This window comes from Mastacembelus armatus, chromosome 19 (assembly GCF_900324485.2).
Source record: "Mastacembelus armatus chromosome 19, fMasArm1.2, whole genome shotgun sequence".
NCBI lineage: Eukaryota > Metazoa > Chordata > Actinopteri > Synbranchiformes > Mastacembelidae > Mastacembelus > Mastacembelus armatus.
The window spans coordinates 17318062-17336626 of record NC_046651.1 but is presented as its reverse complement, the minus strand read 5'-3'; the positions used below and the strand labels follow the sequence as shown (position 1 = coordinate 17336626).

Sequence of the window (18565 nt, the reverse complement as noted above, 5' to 3'; positions counted from 1 at the left end):
ATTGCAATGTTTTCTTATTGTCCTGTTGCAGAGCCGCAAACAGAAACCCACAGTAAAATGGATCCAGCATCGGTGGCTGCTCTTCCCTTAAGTGGTCAGATATGCGTTGCAGCCGAAAGTGTCCAGTCGTATCCGTAATAATGGAGGGGACGTTGGTGTCGGCATTCCAAAGAACCAGGGTTTGGAGCCAGGGATGTCTGTTCATCCGTGATGCATGAAGAAAGCCAGTCAGGCGATGGCTCTCACCCTCCTGCAGTAGGCAGTGCACATCACATCGTCAGACAGTCAAAAGGTCACTGGTAGGCTGCTGCAGCCTCAGTCCTCTCCACATTCATTGCTGTTGATGTATGATTCCTTTTCTAATGTTGTTTTTTTGTCTCTTTGTCTAAATTGTTTGTTTTTTTTAATGATTTTCAGTATTTCATATAGATATATATCTGTGTGTTAGCAAACTGACTACCCAAGTCTGGCATTTTTTATGTATCATTCTCAAAAAATCTTTAATTCTCATGTTTACAGAGAATCCATCCTTTGATTGATAGAAAGTAGAATTTGACCTTGGTTATGTTAGGCGCAAAGAGTGCTCCTGCCTTTTAGACCCTATAGCCAATTTGTATGGTCAGTTTCCCTCAAACACGATGCAGACATTAGTAAAAGTCCAAACGTCTTTGCAGATTTGAAAATTCATTCTTATAGGTTTCATCCCAGTCCTCCTGGTCCCACTGCAGTTTGAACAATAATGAATTAAAAGCATCACAAATGATCTTTCTTGTTAAAATGCCAGACTGGAGTAGCTCCCCTGACCCCTTTGCTCCCCCCAGTATCCCCTCACCGGTCCAGGCCGATGAGTAGGCGGCTCCTCTCCTCCTCCTTCTGGCTCTCGTTCTTCAGGTCAGCAAACACCTGAGTGAAGTAGTGTGGGTCAGAGTTGATCTGGAGCATCTTCGCGCTCATCAGGTTGATGATGGACAGGCAGCGGTCCCAGAAGGTCTCCTTGGAGCTCTCCACCAAGAAGGGCTTGAGAGGGTAGGAGATCTCATTGCCCATGTAGGAATAAGACAGGTAGAGGCAGGTGAGCAGCACGGCCTGCAGCTCGTGCTCTGTGGCCACCTCGGAGGAGACAACATCGCGGCACAACATGTAGACAAAGACCACATTGGCCGGGGTGATGAATCCCTGGTCCTGCCAACCTTGGAGCAGCAGGGAGCGGTCCACACTGCGCAGCCACAGCACTGGGTCAGTGGGTGACAGGTGTTTCAGCCGGTAACAACGCCGGCACAGAAACTCCCCGAGGCAGCGCAGCAGCTCACTGGTGGAGGCCTGGACAATCACTCTCTTAGGGGTCCCAGGGGCCACATTGGCGTTGGTCAGGGGGGCCTTCTTGACAGATGATGCTGTGTTGTTTGAGCTCTTGGTGACAGCTGGAGTGCTCTGGTCCTGGGTGAAGGTGGACAGGTTGGCGCAGGACTGCGACTTCTTCAGGTTTTCATTGTTCAGATGGGTGACATTGTTCTGGTAGGTGCCATTGGGCTGCACCTTCTTGGAGCCTTTCTTCTTGGCCGACACTGCTACAATCCGCTTCCAGGGGAGCACATTAATGAGCGAGTGGCGCTTCAGATTCTTGTCTTTGGCGTTCTTGCTGTTCTGGACAGCCGTGTAATGGCCCACAGTGGCCGGTCCATCCTCAAACAGAGCCGCCTTTCGGTAGCTAGGTGACAAAGACAAAACGGTTCCCATTGTGACTGCGGAGAGGCGTCCAGGCACTGGGTCAGAGTAGTGTCTGCCAGGGGAGTTCCTGAGGGTCTCAAAGCCTCAGTGCGTCTGGGAGCTGGGAGTCCCGGGCTACAGGCAGCCACTGGGCATCTAAGGAGAAGGAGGAGATTGTCCAGTGCACAGCTCACTGAGTGGATAACGATCACCTCGACCAAAACAGTCTCTGCTGTGTTTCTCTCAGATGGCCACGGCTGGAAACAGAAACAATCAATAATGAGAAAATAATTGGTGAATAATCAACGGCCTTTAAAGTATCCATGGATTTCTACTAGTAGCAGAACAATCCCTTCATCAGATCTAGAATTATTCATCTTACATTAGATAATATCGCTGTTATCATAAAGGTGTGTCTGATTGGTCAGTCCATTGGTTAGTCCATAGTATAGATCCCCTAAATAGAATAACACTGAAAACATTAGAGTGTGAAATTGTGCTATAGCTTATATTCATCTGCTGCAGGAACATTGTGCATCAGTTATTCAAAGGAATTCTGCTCCCATACGGTAAATTCATAGACGTTTTATGAGGAGAGATCCATATTTTATGAGCAATGGCCGACAAGTCACAGTGAACCACACGCCACCCTGGCACTAAAATGGAAGACTGAAACGTAAACACTGTAATAACAGGTGAAGGTCGCGGTTGATGCATTTAGGACTCAGCATATCAAACCACAAAGCCAATGTCAGATAATTTAACTCCATTAAAAGCAGATAAATGATTAAATCAATTATATATTATTTCTTATTTTCTTCCTCGCTGCAGTAGTTATGCATATGAAAAACAGTCCGTGGATCGACTTGGCTCACTTGCGCAGGATCCAAGCTGCTCAATCCTTCATCCCTCATCATCGTGCTATTCATGTGATGCTTAATTGTTCGGTCGTGGAAGAAATTCCAAAACATGAGGTGTGAATGTGAGTGGACCACACCGAAAGGTTTTATCGTGCTAAGGAGTTGTGTACATCGGGTGCTCTCCATGGTGCTGAAACTGAGCATCTGCGTCGAAAAGAAAATGCTGCCCATAAAAGGCGGTGTCTTAAAATGAAGCAAATCCTCATCCTTGCCCCTTATCTGTAAATATATCCCAATATTTCGGTAAATGTGTCTGTCTACAATTACACATCTCCGTTCATTTCGATATCTTATGGTATTTTACCGATTAGACCGAGCTGCGCATCACCTGTTTTCAAATATAATGAATCCACAAATCTGTGCTACACTCTCAGCAAGAATGTGTTCAGAAATTCAAGCGAACTTACCAGATCTCCAGTTTATATAGAGAATATATCTGTAGAGATGATGCGTCGCGTCTCAAGCCTGTTCTTTTTCTTCTTCCTTATAAAACGCGATTAAAACATAAAATCATCTCGGGGGATGAAAATGCAACAAAGAATAGAGTCCGAGCCGAAGCAAAAAAGCAAAACGGTCGATGAACTCGCCTGGAGTCGGTGGTGCGCAGACGATGGTAGGCAGTTGTGGAATGGATGCTGAGATGAAGATGTGCTCCTGGTCCTCCTGGCCGTGAGATGCGGATGCTGCGAGGGCTGATGTTGTGTTGTGTCACTGACTGTGTGAGGATGGTTGACGCAAAGGCGGTGGTGGTGCGCCGCTCTGCGCTCTGTGCGCGCTGCTGCCTCTGCTGGGAGACAAATGCGCTTATAGCTATACACACAGCATGCGATCATGCAAACTGAACCCAGTGAACTCCCGGGATGTTTTTCTTCATGTCACCGTTAGCACCAACCTAATCTAATCAACAGCATTCATCTATAGGCGTCTACGTATGATGTGGCGTAGCCATAGGTTTCTATAGGTAAGCCTATCCTGTCTAGGAGCGTTGTATTGTAATTTCCGTTGGCTTTAGGCTTGTGCGGTAATCTCAGTCAGTCCATAACATCCCACAGTCCTTCACTGGAGGCTTGTCTCGTCTGTGGTGCTCCATTGTGAGTAATGGTTTAGACCATTATTTGCCATATGGGCCGATACGGCTGTTTTATTCAGTGTTCAGCCAGACATTCACTACAAATAGGACGAGATTTGTAAACTATAAATTCAATTTCATTTATTTTTGTAAGACATTGCATTGAACTGTTCGTTTATTTCCATAGTCTTCTTCGGTGGAGTTTAATAAGTTTGGTTTTATTCACATTGTGTAAGAGTACACATCTGGACAAATCAGATAAGCTGATCAATTTTGTCTCCTTGTCCTTCAGCCCGCTAAATATTGGCTTTTAAGAAGCATGAGTAGTCTAAGCTATATTGCTATGATACATTTGTTTTGTTAAGTAAATAAAATAAAATAAATTGTGCGGTTTAATTGATTTTAATGCTGCAGTTCTACTTTAAATATGAGGAGTTTATGTTGTCTTACTACGCGTAGTGACAGAAAACTATAAATACTATAAATTAGGCAAATAAAGAATCTATATAATAAATATAAATTTAATCCGTTAGAAAATGAGCTCCTGACAGGCCTGTTTTTGTTTTTTTAAATAAGACTACATTTCCTAGAAGCCTTAAAATCCCAGCATTCAAGCGGTGCGCTGACGTCACACGCGCAAAGCAACGTCGTCCCCGCACGTAACTTTCATTGAAGCAGTATTTGAATAAGGAAGATGGCGGCTGCAGCGGTGGTTGAATTTCAGAGAGCTCAGTCTCTCATTAGCACGGACCGTAACGCCTCTATCGACATTCTCCATTCGATAGGTGGGTGTTCAGCCGTATGTGACGGACACTGTTCCCCAGTAGTTTGTTATTTGTCAGGCAGCGATAGGCAGCAGGCTTAGTTAGCCTGCTAGCTAGCGTTGAATAGCAAGAGCCGGCGGTGCTGACTCACTGTTGAACGGTAACGACAACTGCTAGCTCGTTAGCACTTCGGCTAACTTTAGGCCCTGTGTGGTGTGAAAGTGTAGAGCTATAATGTTGTGTTTTTGGCTCTAGAGTTGGGCTTCATGATGTTGTGTCAGGGACTATAAACAAAAAAAGGTAGATGCCACTGATTTTACTGAAGACTGTCACGTTAGCATGTTGTGGCTAATGTCATTAGCTTGTTGTCAAAAAACCTCATAAGATTCATCATCAGCACAGTGAAAAGGAGTATTATTGACTTTTTAAAGGATTTGGGTAATTCTGAGGGATTGGCCAAGGTTATTATGTGTATGTGGCTTTGTAAACACAACGTTAAATGGGATTTGTGCTTTTACACAGTATAATGTAAACGGTTCCTACATTTCCCACAGTCACTCCTGGTCTCAAATTGCCTTGTCACACTGGCCCTGTGTTTGTCAATATTTCTCCAAATACTGACATTAGTTATTCCTGTAAATCTAAAATATTTTGGTTTGGGACTTCTGAATGGTCAAAGAAAGTAAACTGAAGATGTCACTTTAGGTTTTTTGAAAATATAATGATCTTATTAAACTCTTAATGTTGCAGCCAATACTTAGTTACAAGCCTAGCTGTCAGATTGGTGGGTTGGTGTAATATTGAGAAACTGTTAAATAGTGTGTCATGTCACTTTCTTTAAAAGTGAGGAGAGATGTTCAGGAGAACGATGAGGAGGCTGTCAGGGTTAAAGAACAGAGCATCCTGGAGCTGGGGACGCTCCTGGCCAAGACAGGACAGGCTGCAGGTAAAGTTCATGCTTTTATGTTTATTCTGTGTGGGATGTTATTATTTTCTGACTAGATCTTAAGGTAGTGTAATAATAATCATTCTTAGTATGTTTCATTTTTGAGAGAAAATGTTTTTGATTTCAATTTCTTTATCCAGAACTTGGGGGCCTGCTGAAATTTGTCAGGCCTTTCCTGATTTCAATCAGTAAGGCCAAGGCAGCCCGGCTGGTCCGCTCTCTGCTGGACCTTTTTCTTGACATGGAAGCAGCAACCGGGCAGGAGGTAGAGCTGTGTCTTGAATGCATTGAGTGGGCAAAGGCCGAGAAGAGGACCTTCCTACGACAGGCCCTGGAGGTAAGGAGGATTAGAAGAGTCTTGTGAACACTATTACAATGATTTAAACCAACCCAGAAAATGTAGTGTATAAGGGGAGCAGAACTTGGTAGCTCTGGGATATGATGCCCTCCCTGAGCCCTGGTGAGATCTTTATAGAGGTTTTAATGAGGTTTTTGCTAACATTGTGTAGTCCAAGGTTACTATAATAACTTACAGAGGACCAACTATGCAATTATAGTTTAGTTTTTGCATTATGCGTAATAATGTAGAATTGTGAAGGAGCTTGTTTATTTTTTTGAACAGGGCAAAATCTGCCATTTGCTCTAGATGCAGCCTGTCGCCATCAACTGATCTCTTTGTCTTCCCTCCCAACCATACTCAGTGTTTAATGGCTGTAGTGTATGTTTAATGATAGTGCTATCCATAAATGGCTTTTGTGAGAGGGATCAAGTTTAACTGTAACATTAGACGAAACATGGTGGAACCTTTGGTTTTCAGTAGATTTCTAATGTTTGTGTCCAGAGACAGCTGCTGGAGGTTAGTTAGTAGCTAAATCTGGCATGACAAATAAATGTGGTAAACGCTTTATGTGGCCTTTTGAAGCTGATTTCTGTAGTCTTTTACAAGAAAGATGTGGAGTCGACTATATACAGGAAAGTGTTAACAGAAAAAAGTACAGTAAGTCAGCGTTTCTATGTTCTAATTTTGTTCTAAGGATATCCTGGTACTTGGTCTCTCAGGTCCATGATTGATGTTGCGGCGGTCTGTGCTTGTATAACAGCACTCGTTCCTCTTGCAGGCACGGCTCATCTCACTCTATTTTGACACCCAAAGGTACCAGGAGGCCTTGGCGCTTGGTGAGTACTTCTGATAAATGGCAGCATCTGTCTTCCTGCATCAGATACAGGAAGAATTAGCATGCATTACCGTTGGCCCTGACATGTTTACCAAACATGAATATCACACAGATGTTTTCTAGTCTATCAAGAAACACAAACTTTGAGAATCCTTTGTAGTCTGATTCTATCAAAGCGTAGTGCAGTGTAGCTGTAGTTTGGAAACAGAGGCTTTATGAAGCAATTATTCATGTTTTTACTTGAATAGAAAAAAGAGCAGCACATACCACAACTATAATTATACACTTACCCCCTGCTCTTTACAAAGTTTTGTACAAAGTTATATCAATAGTTAATATCCATGACACAGAATCTCATTCTTTCTTTCCCTTAGGCTCCCAGTTGCTCCAGGAGCTGAAGAAGATGGATGACAAAGCTCTTCTGGTGGAGGTTCAGCTGCTTGAAAGTAAGACGTATCACGCTCTGAGTAACCTGCCCAAGGCCCGCGCAGCACTCACGTCAGCCAGGACCACCGCCAACGCCATTTATTGTCCTCCAAAGCTCCAAGCAGCACTGGACATGCAGTCAGGTCAGATGTGTTTGTTTTTGCTCACTGCATGGAGCAGTAGATAAGTGAAGTTTATCTTCCAAAGGAAGCTGAGAGTTTTGCAGCATTTAATCACTGTGTGAAAACAGAAGTTTATGTGTCCAATATAGCCAAACCATGAGTCAAAGCATAGTGGTTCTAATATTTCTTTGCATTATATAATCACAGCAGCTACAATATTTTCCTTCTGCCCACCAAGTTTCTCTAGTTTTTCTAAACCTTTCACATTTCAAGGTAACTGATGCAGTTTCTTCTGGTCATAGATGGTAACTGCTGTGCTGTGTAATGTCTGTTGCAGGGATCATCCATGCAGCAGAGGAGAAGGACTGGAAGACGGCGTACTCCTACTTCTTTGAGGCCTTTGAGGGCTACGACTCCATCGACAGCCCCAGAGCCATTACAGCCCTCAAATACATGCTTCTGTGCAAAATTGTTCTCAATTTGTGAGTAGTACTTAAAACTGAATACAGTGTTTCATGTTTTAACTTTCCTTACATTTCTGTCTTTTGAATTGTGGCTGTTTATTAAATTTATTTCAATTTCACTTTCAGACCAGAGGAGGTACAAGCCCTGATCAGTGGCAAACTGGCCCTTAGATACGCAGGCCGACAGGCAAGTACCAAACATTTTCTTCTCATTGCAGTTTGGGCAAAGGAAAGATGTAATGTTTCAGAATTGGCAAACACTTACTTTTGTTTCTCCCCATATTTCATTATCACAAAAATTAATAATAAATGATGAATTCTAACTGTAGCCACACAGTTCCACGAGGGTTACTTCAGTTTTTGGCCTTGGAGGATAAACACTGTCTTTGTCGAATAAAACTTTGTCTTCATCTCTTTAGACAGATGCACTGAAATGTGTTGCCCAGGCCTGTAAGAACAGGTCATTAGCGGACTTTGAAAAGGTAAGAATCCTTTTAGTCCTATCAAGTCTGTGTTGATGCCTTTTCATCATCTAGCCTGCTGGGTAATGTGCAACACAGGGAACTTTTACGTTTTGATTTTTAGTTTAAATGATTATATCTCATAATACTCAATACCTTGTTACAAGATGTTAAACATCTCAGATTTTGTATTATGCTTCCACACAGAAGTTTTTTCCCCTCAATGATATATGGGTATCTTCCAGGCCCTAACAGAGTACAAAGCAGAGCTGAGGGATGATCCGATTATCAACACTCATCTGGCCAAGCTATATGACAGTCTGCTGGAACAAAACCTCATCCGAGTCATTGAACCATTTTCCAGAGTACAGGTAAGGACCTGCAGGTTTGGCTTCACAAAAGGACGCTACAGTATTACAGCATAAAGTCTTGCTACAGTGATTACAGGCCCTGAATCTTTACAAATTTTGCACCTCAGCTACTTCCAAGAGCATGTCTGTGATCAGAATAGTGTCTTCTGTCCCACAATTTATTTTTGCATAGAGGGTTTGTTTTTGTCAGCCTTTTTAAAAGCCAATAACATATTCTAGGCTAACATAATTATCTACCACTGTACCAGTTACTCACTTATTTTAACAAGTCAGTTAATAGCTGAGACCTTTATTTGGCTTCTCTTCTTGTGTTTTCAGATAGAACACATATCGGGTCTAATCAAACTGTCAAAGGTAAGTCTGTTTGCATTATCCTGTTGTATTGCATTTTTCTGAGCATTGCGTCATCAGTGTGTCTTAAATATGTTTTTTCTTTTCCTTACAGGGGGATGTTGAGAGGAAATTATCACAGATGATTCTGGACGAAAAGTTTCATGGTAAGTGGAATTTTCTTTACCTATAAAAACAAATAGCAGAATTGCACTTCACAGGTAATGCAAAGGTCTCCAGTGTAGAAGAATGAGTGTTTTATGACCCTGCTGCAGGAATCCTTGACCAAGGTGAAGGTGTTCTGATCATATTTGAAGAGCCCCCAGTGGACAAAACATACGAAGCAGCCCTGGAAACAATTCAGAACATGAGCAAAGTTGTGGATTCACTTTACAACAAAGCCAAAAAGCTGACATAGGTAAAAAATAAAATTATTCTGTAAGATAAGTGCAGTTTTCATGCTGTTTTTCTGTCCTATCTACTAACATTCGTTTTCCTCCTCAGAGCAGTGTGATGGACGAACTGTGTGTGTTTGACCAGCGTGTAACATTTTAAAAAAGGGGACAAGGGAAAGCAGCAGAAAGTCCCATGAAGTGCAACAGGTAGTTGCAACAGGCAGTCCCCCCCATCAAACTTCTCCTCTCCCTCAATGGACAATTTCACCCTTCTCTTGGTTTTTGTTTTTCTCCTGTTTAATTTTGATATCTCTTCAGGATTCTGTATAACACTCAGCGGCCAAATCAGGCCATCAGGGAATATTGTACAACCACAATAAAAAGATTAAAAGGTTTAAGAAAACATATATGTTTATATCTGCTATAAGTTTGGGCTTACCAAGCCTTAAGCTGTCTTCACCGCAACCTCAAAGGTGCAACTTTGACCTCTGCAGCCTGAGTTTCTGCTACTAACTGTATATGCAGAATCAAGGCATTCTCCTTTTTGTCCATATCTTTCAGAAGCACACTGTTCAGTTTTTGGAAGGCTGGGATACTCCTTGGGATTCTGAACTCCAGTCAGAGAGCTCCCTCTAGCTCCTGTTTTTTTTTTCCTCTTTTAGTATATCAATGCCAACAGTTAAGTCCCCACTGTATTTCAGATATGTATTAAACTCACTCGATTTGTGTGTTTTGTTTTATAAAAATCAGATGGTTGCCACATATCTGCCCCTCATGCTTATGTACGTTTATAGAACAGACAGGATGCCATTTCACCACTAGTGCCACTTTTTCGGCGCTTCTGTTTGCCTCAGTGTTTGGGCGCAATGTGAAATTGGAGGGCAGAAATGGAGATCGCCCGAGCGTCTTGAGTTATCCCCGAGTGAGCAATTCTCCATTGTTAGTTTCTAGCACTAGTGTGGTATGCTAGTAACCAAACAATTTGTATGGGTTTGTTTTTTTTTTTCTCTCTTATAAAGACATTTTCAAAATAAATATTTTGTATTTTAAGGATTTTTGTCTTGTCTCTTACAAAAAATGCTGATTAGTAATTTGATCTGACAGCTTTTTATTTGTCCCCAAAGCTGTAAGCGTTTGTTTTTTAGTGTGGGGTGAGAATTTAGGTTGCAACATATCTTTGAATTGTGACCCAGAAAATGTATTAAACAATAAACTTTTCAAAGGAAAAGTCAATGGGGAAGTGTGTAATCAGAAATATTTCAAATTAGCCAGAAACACTACAAAATGCAGAATTCACTGGAGTCTCTTGTTCCTGCTGCTATTTGTCACTAATTTGAAAAATCAACCTCATCTCAAAAAGGGCATTAAATCAATTTAATAGAAAGCTTTGGATTGTCTTTGATTTTTAAAGAGTGTGATGTTTACTCTGCCCATACTGTCAGGCCTGGGTGCACATAATTTTTTTTTTCTACACTGAAACACTTTCTATGTTTATCTTCACAGAAAGGTAAAACAGCATCTGTGGTTCCTTTGCATCGAGGGCTGCTGCTTTACAAGAACTGCATCTTGTTTCCACTTTATAGAACAAAATTGAGTTCTCTTCCTACCACAGTGTCAAGATGTGCCACAACGAATGCATTTCTTTCACTCCATTCAACATTAATAATAATGAGAGGCCCAGTCATTTTAAGTTGAGCTGTTTACCCATGAAGAAAGTTCAAATCCTGCAGAGCAGCGATAATGTTTTGTACCCCTTATTTGTTCCTTTAGTAAAATGTTTAAAATATTAATACTATAATGAAAAGACAAATGTCAGTACTTTTCAGTTCCACACAATATGTAATTAATTGAGCAACCAGTGTACATAAACTGTGCACTGTATATAAATATTGTACATAAATAAAGTGAAATAAAATATAAATGGCAAAATACAAATACCTCCCCATGAATGTAATTAAGAAATAACTGTATAAACTGCCAACAACATAAACAACGGTTTATTTCCAAAATTACATCAAAATTATACGGTGCAATACAAAAAAATATATTTTTTTAATAGTGTAACAAATATTAATAAATACAGTCCATAACAAGCCAAACTCCTCATGTATCTAAGTGTATATCATTTATTTATTCGTACATATTTTATATTTAATGCACGTATTTATGCTCAATGCTTTAGTAAAAAAAAAAAAAGTGTACGCAACGTACGTGTACGAGATGACGTCACGCTACGTCGGGCGACCCCGCCTCTTAACGCGTCACTTTGTCGTTGTGTCGGTGAGTCGGGATTAAAAAACACGAAGATGGCTGTCTGGGTGAGTGTGTTTGCAGCTCAAATTAGCACTTAAACGAAAGTACATTAGGCACGGAAAATAGCTAGCACTAAACCGAACTTGTAGTTGAAGGAATAAGGGCTTTTTTTGACACGTAATGTGAGCCGGGACAGACCTTAGCCTGTGTGGCAGAATCACTTGTCATTCAAAACTTCGTAGGCATCCCGGAAGACGAACGCAGTATCTTATGACCACTGTCATGCTGGCATGCAGTACTTTTACTGCAGTAATATACGTATATATGTAACAGCCAGGGGGTTTTGGCTGCTGAGCAAACATGGTGGCTAAGTTGTGTTGTCAGTAGTGTGACTGTCTTCGATATGAAAATGCTGCAGACGACTAAAAACGACTTATAAAAGCTAAACCTGCTCTGAGGTGCAGCGGAGGAAGTAACAACAGCGTTAAATGGGTAAAAAGGAAGAAGATGAATCGTCAGATAAGATGCACTTCTGCAGAAAGTGGTTGCTGTGTGTTTGTCTGCAGCTAAATGCAATGCAAGTGCACTTCATGGTGTCTTTTCTCAGGCATTGCTGTACAGTAAGGACATCCACTGTGGTGCATTACACTGACAATACTTTACTCACATTTATTTAACCCTGTCTCCACGCAAACTGCAGCAGAGGCTGAGGAAAATTCATATTATACCAAATCTAGATGTTTCTTATACACAGGGGATATTTACAATCCACATTTACACCTTGTGGGGTGTTTCCTAAACATGTCACAGTCATGCAAAAGGGCCCACAGAGGCTTTATCAGTGTGAGGAGATCTCTGAGGTAACGTGCATGTAATGGGCAGTGATCTGAAACACACATTCTGCCTTCTGTTTGGATCCATGTATATACCTTAAACACTGTGAATTATCATCCAGTAATGATTGTGCAGTATTTCAGCCCTTTTTTTGTGACCCATCCGATTGCATAAACGACGAGGGAAGTAGCTTTTAGAGGACATTTTGAAATCTGGAATGATTATATTTTAATAAATTGTTTCAAGCTTCTGAAATGTGACAGTGTGCTGTATTTCTTCATCGTACACTACAGCACATTAAACATCTAGACTGGTCAAATAAAAGCACATTTAAGACATTATCATGACCTTTGGGAGAATATGAATGACATTGTTTACATTTGGTACATTAACCAAATAAATTATTGTTGCAGCTTTAATTCCTATGATGTCTACAGGTAACACATACTGAGTGGTGTCATTGTTTACATTGTTCTCTGCCCTCTTCAGATGCAAGCAGCGCGATGCCCAACAGATGAGCTGTCGCTGACCAACTGTGCCATCATCAATGAAAAGGAGCAACAGTTTGAAGAGTGAGTGGGATTTCCTCTGATACATGTTCATCGAAAATTAACAACCGACGTGGCATCTTTTCTATACCGCACTAATTGTCTTCCTCTGTCTTCTCTTTATTTATCTTAATGCAGACACGTGACTGTACGTGTTTTAACCCACAAGTATGTGTTCACCTTGAAGAAGCATCCCAGTGTAGTCTTGGGCACCATCGCGTTCAGTCTCCCGCAGGTAGGAGCAAAATGACGTCTGCTTCATGTTCTCAGTCATTGCTGTTAAGCTGTTTTCTACAGTTGTCGTCTCATATGATTGATTTTGTGTAACTAACCATTATTCTGCAATTCTTGATGCTCTTTCTTTTTAAACAAATACAGCTATTTTCTGCCTAAGTAATGCTAAGTCAAGTTATGTGGTTGTCTGTGGGCTCTTTGCATGAACCTTTGTGATTATCTCAATCTGTCTGTCGCTGCTTTTTCCTCTTGCCTGTCTCTGCCTGCTCTTCCTCCGTCTCTAAATTTGGCAGCAACAACGGTACGCAGGTATTACAGCAACCTCCTCAAGATGGTTTTATTTTACCACAACTTATTAAGTGACATCTGTTGACTCATATTTGACATGTGAGGACATAATTCGTCACCATCTCAGCAGCATAGCTTGTGTATAGAAGTAGTCAACTGAACACAAAAAATGTTTTACGTTTGATCTGAGTTGTGTATTTCAGCGAAATAAGACCATGTTGCAGAGGAAGGTTGCACTGATGTCTCTGTGAAATGTTAATTTGACGTTTAGCAGACCTTTTCTCTAATATCTAATGTCTTCTAGATGGTTTAATTGTAACCCAGTGTCTTGTCACTGCACATGTGTCCTAATACAGAGGAAATGATTGGACATGGAACTGAATCACTTTTTCTTTACAGAGAAAATGGGCAGGTCTATCGATTGGACAAGACATTGAAAGTAAGTTTCACTTTTATAGATTTTTTTTTTTTTCTTACAAGTGTGGTTGGAGCTGAGAGCCAAAGACGGGAAAGGTGGACATTAGGACAGCAGTAACAGCAATTATTGGTCTTTTCTGTCTGCCAGAAACACATCACGCTATGACAACGTCTGATGGTCATTTCCAGCAGATTATTTATTCTGTGTAGGGTTTAGAGGTTTTGGCTATTATTTAGGTGTCACAGGGGATAGAGGAACAAAATTTGTTAGGCAGTGAGAAAGACAGCGTAACAATATGGGTGAGAAAGTGTCACTGCACATCTGGTCACAAATGTTTTGCTCCCTGAGGTAAAGTGCCACCCAGAGTGATGGGTGGTATTATGTTACAGTCTGCTTATCAGGAGAGAAAGGGAGGAATGACAGTATAATCCTTTGAGTGGAAAAACGAATACACCTCTCTGTAATGTTTATTGATATTGTCATGAAATAATAAACAGCATATGTGTTTTTATTATTTGATCAAACGAATGATCTCACTGCCTGGTTATTCTATAGGTTTAAGCCTCCCATTGAAAGAAAATGAACCAAATATTTCATGTATGTTGGGAATTTGTAAATGTATGTAATGTTCTAGCTGTCTGGTAGCTGTGATGTGATCAATCGAGCAGTTATTGCAGGTGTAATTCTCCTAATTCTCTGGCAGCAGCAGAAATATCAGCCAAATATATGATATACTTAGTTTATTTCATTTGCATAATGAGGGATCAGCAGCATTATAAGACCACAGATGCATTGAATAGTAAGAGTGTACCACAGGTTAGACCCAAATTAGAAGCTGCCTACTGTGTTGCAGATGTCATTGCTCTCATTAACCTTATTACTGTTCGATTCTAGCAGCTTGCTAACGAGACACTTATTGATTTGGTAACCAGCCCGTTAGTACTAACGAGCACACACCCTGCTGTGTAGTCACTGTCTTATTGATTATAATCACGTCATACATGTGTGTGGCTATTGCGAAGATTTAAAATGTTAATTAGAGGCTACAAAATGTGGAAAAAAAGAGAAACAGTAAGGTCATAATTCTTCTAATATATACTGAAACCCATTTTCATACTTAACACTGCACTAATTGCACTAACAATGACGTAATGTAAAAGGGGTTGCACAAAAACAAACTGCTGCATTTGTATGCTTTTCTCTCTGCTGTAGTAACAAACTACAAGTTTGACAAGTCCAAACAGTGTGTCAGCACCATGACAGTGGAGATAGACTTCCTGCAAAAGAAGAACACGGACAGCAACCCTTACGACGCCGACAAGATGGCCGGGGAGTTCATCCAGCACTTCAACAACCAGGCCTTCGCAGTCGGCCAGCAGGTGCTTGGGACTTTGGCTTTAGAGTCTGTTCATATGTGTTTTAGGAAATTTGTTGCATTCATTTTGAGTGGAAGTGTCCGTGTCCTGGTTATTTTTATGGTCATATTAAAATATTTGTCTTACTTATCCCAATTTCTTTCTAGCTGGCATTTAGCTTCTGTGATAAGCTGTTTGGCTTGTTGATAAAGGATATTGAGGCCATGGACCCCAGCATCTTAAAGGGAGGACAGGCCACTAGCAAGAAACAGAAGGTAACGTTTATATAAAGGTTGGAAGTCATTCATTTTAGATGAAGATCTCGGTGTTTCCTTTAAACTAGTTAAAGTGCAGTTTTGCAGTTAGATGTTGCTGGGTTTGTCTTACATCATACAGATTTACATGTACCCTTACTGCAGAGTGAACACAGCTGCTGTGATTGTACCGTGACCCAAACAGATTTTTTTGTTTGTCTTCCCTCAGATTGAGATTGGTTTGTTGTTGGCAAACAGTCAGGTGATTTTTGAGAAGTCGGAGAGCTCAACCATGACCTTGGTTGGTGAGTGTTGGCATCACATATGGTTCTTCAAGCAGTTTGCTATTGAAAAATCAACGGCGTAATAATTTTAGTTTAATCTTTAGATGTCTGAACTTTAGTGAATGGACAGTGGAAATGTTAAATACAGCCACTAAAGCTGCATTTAACATGATGATGATGATGATGAGAGCGAGCTGCCGTAACCACATAACCAACAGACCATTATAGAGAAAGAACAGTGTATTTGCGTTAATGCTGCCTTGAGGTTGATTCTCTAGAAAACCACAAGGGGGCATACTTGACACATATTGCTGGCAAAGGCACTAAATTGAAGTCCAGCTATGTCAGTGGCCACCAGACATGCAGTTTGCAATAATCAAGGATTAAATGTTATATATCCTGGTTACACAAATGTCTGGTAAGAAGAATAATCCAATATTTAACTGAAGAAAACAATATTTTAAACTCTTGAACTCCACTATTTTTGTACCTCTTTCTTGCAGCATCCTCCATTTTAAAAAACGATCTAAAAAGTTATCTATTTAGTTTGTGTTTTTTTTTTTTCCTCACCCCTCCAGGGAAAGCCAAGACCCGAGGGTCTCGTCAGGCCATCATCAACCCAGACTGGAACTTCGAGAAGATGGGTATTGGGGGCCTTGACAAGGAGTTTTCTGCTATCTTCCGTAGAGCCTTCGCCTCCCGAGTCTTCCCTCCAGACATAGTGGAACAGATGGGTGAGTTCTCCTCTTTCTCCCTGTCTATCCCAGCATCACTTATTCATTTGTTTGTTCCTACACTTCCACTTTTTTAATGTCTGGCTGAAAGTGAAATGATGATTTCAAAACACAGTGTGTGTGGCAGACTCCACACAGAAAGGCCGTGGGGTTGAATGAGTCATTTTATCCAGCAATGACAATCAGCCAACTCATCAGCTACAGATTAGCCAAGTACCTTTGGTGTAATAAGTGTCTGCAGAATGTCTCTATTGACCATTTCACAGGTTAGCTCCTCAAGAGAATCACTTTTGTCTCTCTCGGAACTGCTAACACATCTTCCAGTATTCATCAGGGTTGATGACTGTCCAATATAATCAGTTATTGTTCAGTTTGGGTTTAATCCTCAAGTCAACAAAAGCTGAGTTCTTCTTCTCCGGTGTCCCCTGGCAATGATCTCTGCACACACTCCTTAATAGATCTTTGACATCTGTCAGATTACAGTGATGATTCACTTTTCAAAGGACAGCAGCTCAGATAGTCTTCTTAGTGACTCATACACAAACCCCTGTCTTCCCACACACACACTCAAGCTCATCAGTCCTAATCCTTGCTCTGAGACCTAGAAGTCTTGTGAGAACCTGTTGTCAGGCCATGTGAGCTTTGCAAATACGCACATTAGTCCAATCTGGTGCACAGTGTTGAGGGCCTGCGGCAGGGTCCAGGAGTGTGTGAGCTGACCTTTAGCCGGGTGGTTGTGGACCGGAGACGGCCTTTGGCTGTGGCCAGCTGGCGGCTGTAATGAGATGGCATGCCCTGATAGAGCATCCAGCTAAAGGTAAAGCTGTAATTGGCAGGCGTGGGGAGCGGGGGTTGCAGGTGTCGACAGAGAGGTTGTGTGGATTTATACATTTTGTGTGCGTTCAAGCAAATGTTTGAAAGTTTCACCCGTCTCCTCCTTGCTCCCAGAGAGGTGAGGCAGGCAGACAGAAGCTTTAGTTCTTTCTCTGCCAAACCTCAACACAACCACGTCACCTTTCCCTGCCCGGCTAGAGGAGGCGGCCTTTCTCCCCCGCCCCCCACCTGTCATCCTGGCTGCTTTTCCCTCAGCAAGCCCAAATGGCAGCTCAGATGGTTATCTGGGGCCTCTCAATCAGTCTGGGCTAAATGTCATTAAGCAGGTGCAAAAGTCAATTAAAAGAGCCGCTCTGTACGCTTTATCATCACTGTTCTGTCTCGTACTCGTCATTACATAAATATTACCAATAAAAAACTAATAGAAAAGGGGGGAAAGGCAAATTATAGTCCGGGCTGGGTACCCAGCTATTGCTGTTTTAAAATATGGGATTTAAAGACCTTTGATTTGAGTTTTATCGCCAGTAGAAGCATTTTCTGTGTGAATGTTTCTAAAAATGAGCAGCTTGGTTTAACATAAATTCTGTCTCTCTGGTTCTGTCTGTCTCCAGGCTGTAAGCATGTGAAGGGAATCCTGCTGTACGGACCTCCAGGCTGCGGTAAAACCCTGATGGCACGACAGATTGGCAAAATGCTCAATGCCCGGGAGCCGAAGATCGTCAACGGCCCAGAGATTCTCAACAAATACGTTGGCGAGTCGGAGGCCAACATCAGGAAGCTGTTTTCTGATGCAGAGGACGAACAGAAGAGGGTGAGGGAAGGATGCAGCACCATACATGCACACAAGTCTTTGTTCTTATTTACAAGACGGAAAATCACTCTTTTATTATGATGCATGAAAAGCTTTGTTTTTTTCGCAACTCTAATAACTGTGGTGTTTATTGAAGCACTTCAGCTGTAATGCATTCCTGAACTACACCATTTCTACATGAGATAGAAAAGCAGCAGGTTCGTTCAGAGTCTGATCTCAATGGGAGTATTCTCCCATTCTCTCCATGAAACACAGATAAGCATTTCATCTCTTAAACAGACAAAAACTAATTTCTCCAGGAGTGGAGAGATCTGCCCTTTAGTCAGACATAGCTGTAATAAAGTTCTGTGTGTGTGCAGGGGGGGGGGGGTAGATGGTGATTTGGACAGTGAGACTCTACCTTCAGCCTCACTCTTCACCACCTAATGAGGGGCTGGGTTGTCTGTGACCTCCCTACACACACACACTCTCTCCAGTGTGTAATAAGAACAGCTCCACACCTGCTTTAAATGCTACGTCGGAGACTGACAGGTCTGTAGATGGAGGGATAACCCCCCACCCTGCTGCT

At 41.6% G+C, this 18565-nt stretch overlaps 3 protein-coding genes across 4 annotated transcripts in view; 2 read left to right on the top strand and 1 right to left on the bottom strand.

Annotated features, from left to right (window-relative positions):
* Positions 1 to 828: 828 nt before the first annotated feature.
* On the bottom strand, positions 829 to 3078 carry cdk5r1b (cyclin dependent kinase 5, regulatory subunit 1b (p35)). Its single transcript, XM_026315888.1, has 2 exons — positions 3035 to 3078; positions 829 to 1964 (listed from the first exon to the last, which is right to left on the bottom strand). Exon 2 carries the CDS (start codon positions 1735 to 1737, stop codon positions 829 to 831), a length of 909 nt encoding a protein of 302 aa, XP_026171673.1. The 5' UTR covers positions 1738 to 1964; positions 3035 to 3078.
* A 1276-nt stretch (positions 3079 to 4354) lies between these two features.
* psmd11b (proteasome 26S subunit, non-ATPase 11b) lies at positions 4355 to 10534 on the top strand. Its single transcript, XM_026316204.1, has 13 exons — positions 4355 to 4481; positions 5305 to 5406; positions 5547 to 5743; positions 6525 to 6582; positions 6956 to 7150; positions 7467 to 7611; positions 7720 to 7780; positions 8013 to 8075; positions 8300 to 8425; positions 8744 to 8779; positions 8871 to 8922; positions 9031 to 9173; positions 9260 to 10534. The coding sequence occupies exons 1-12, from the start codon at positions 4391 to 4393 to the stop codon at positions 9171 to 9173; spliced, it is 1269 nt and encodes a 422-aa protein (XP_026171989.1). The 5' UTR covers positions 4355 to 4390; the 3' UTR covers positions 9260 to 10534.
* An 867-nt stretch (positions 10535 to 11401) lies between these two features.
* Positions 11402 to 18565, top strand: part of LOC113135298 (vesicle-fusing ATPase-like) — a 23774-nt gene continuing 16610 nt past the window's right edge. For both annotated transcript variants that reach the window (XM_026315206.2, XM_026315205.1), the window contains exons 1-9: positions 11402 to 11468; positions 12727 to 12809; positions 12924 to 13020; positions 13707 to 13746; positions 14938 to 15104; positions 15248 to 15355; positions 15564 to 15639; positions 16197 to 16352; positions 17798 to 17997. In XM_026315206.2, the coding sequence (XP_026170991.1) occupies positions 11457 to 11468; positions 12727 to 12809; positions 12924 to 13020; positions 13707 to 13746; positions 14938 to 15104; positions 15248 to 15355; positions 15564 to 15639; positions 16197 to 16352; positions 17798 to 17997 (939 nt within the window). In that variant the 5' untranslated portion in view covers positions 11402 to 11456. The remainder of the gene's footprint in view (positions 11469 to 12726; positions 12810 to 12923; positions 13021 to 13706; positions 13747 to 14937; positions 15105 to 15247; positions 15356 to 15563; positions 15640 to 16196; positions 16353 to 17797; positions 17998 to 18565) is intronic.

Coding starts and splice junctions, on each gene's coding strand:
- cdk5r1b (XM_026315888.1), bottom strand. CDS start 1,737: ATGGGAACCGTTTTGTCTTTGTCACCTAGCTACCGAAAGGCGGCTCTG.
- psmd11b (XM_026316204.1), top strand. CDS start 4,391: ATGGCGGCTGCAGCGGTGGTTGAATTTCAGAGAGCTCAGTCTCTCATT. Junction 7,612..7,719: donor TGCAAAATTGTTCTCAATTT/GTGAGTAGTACT, acceptor TTTCACTTTCAG/ACCAGAGGAGGTACAAGCCC. Junction 8,076..8,299: donor CATTAGCGGACTTTGAAAAG/GTAAGAATCCTT, acceptor GGTATCTTCCAG/GCCCTAACAGAGTACAAAGC.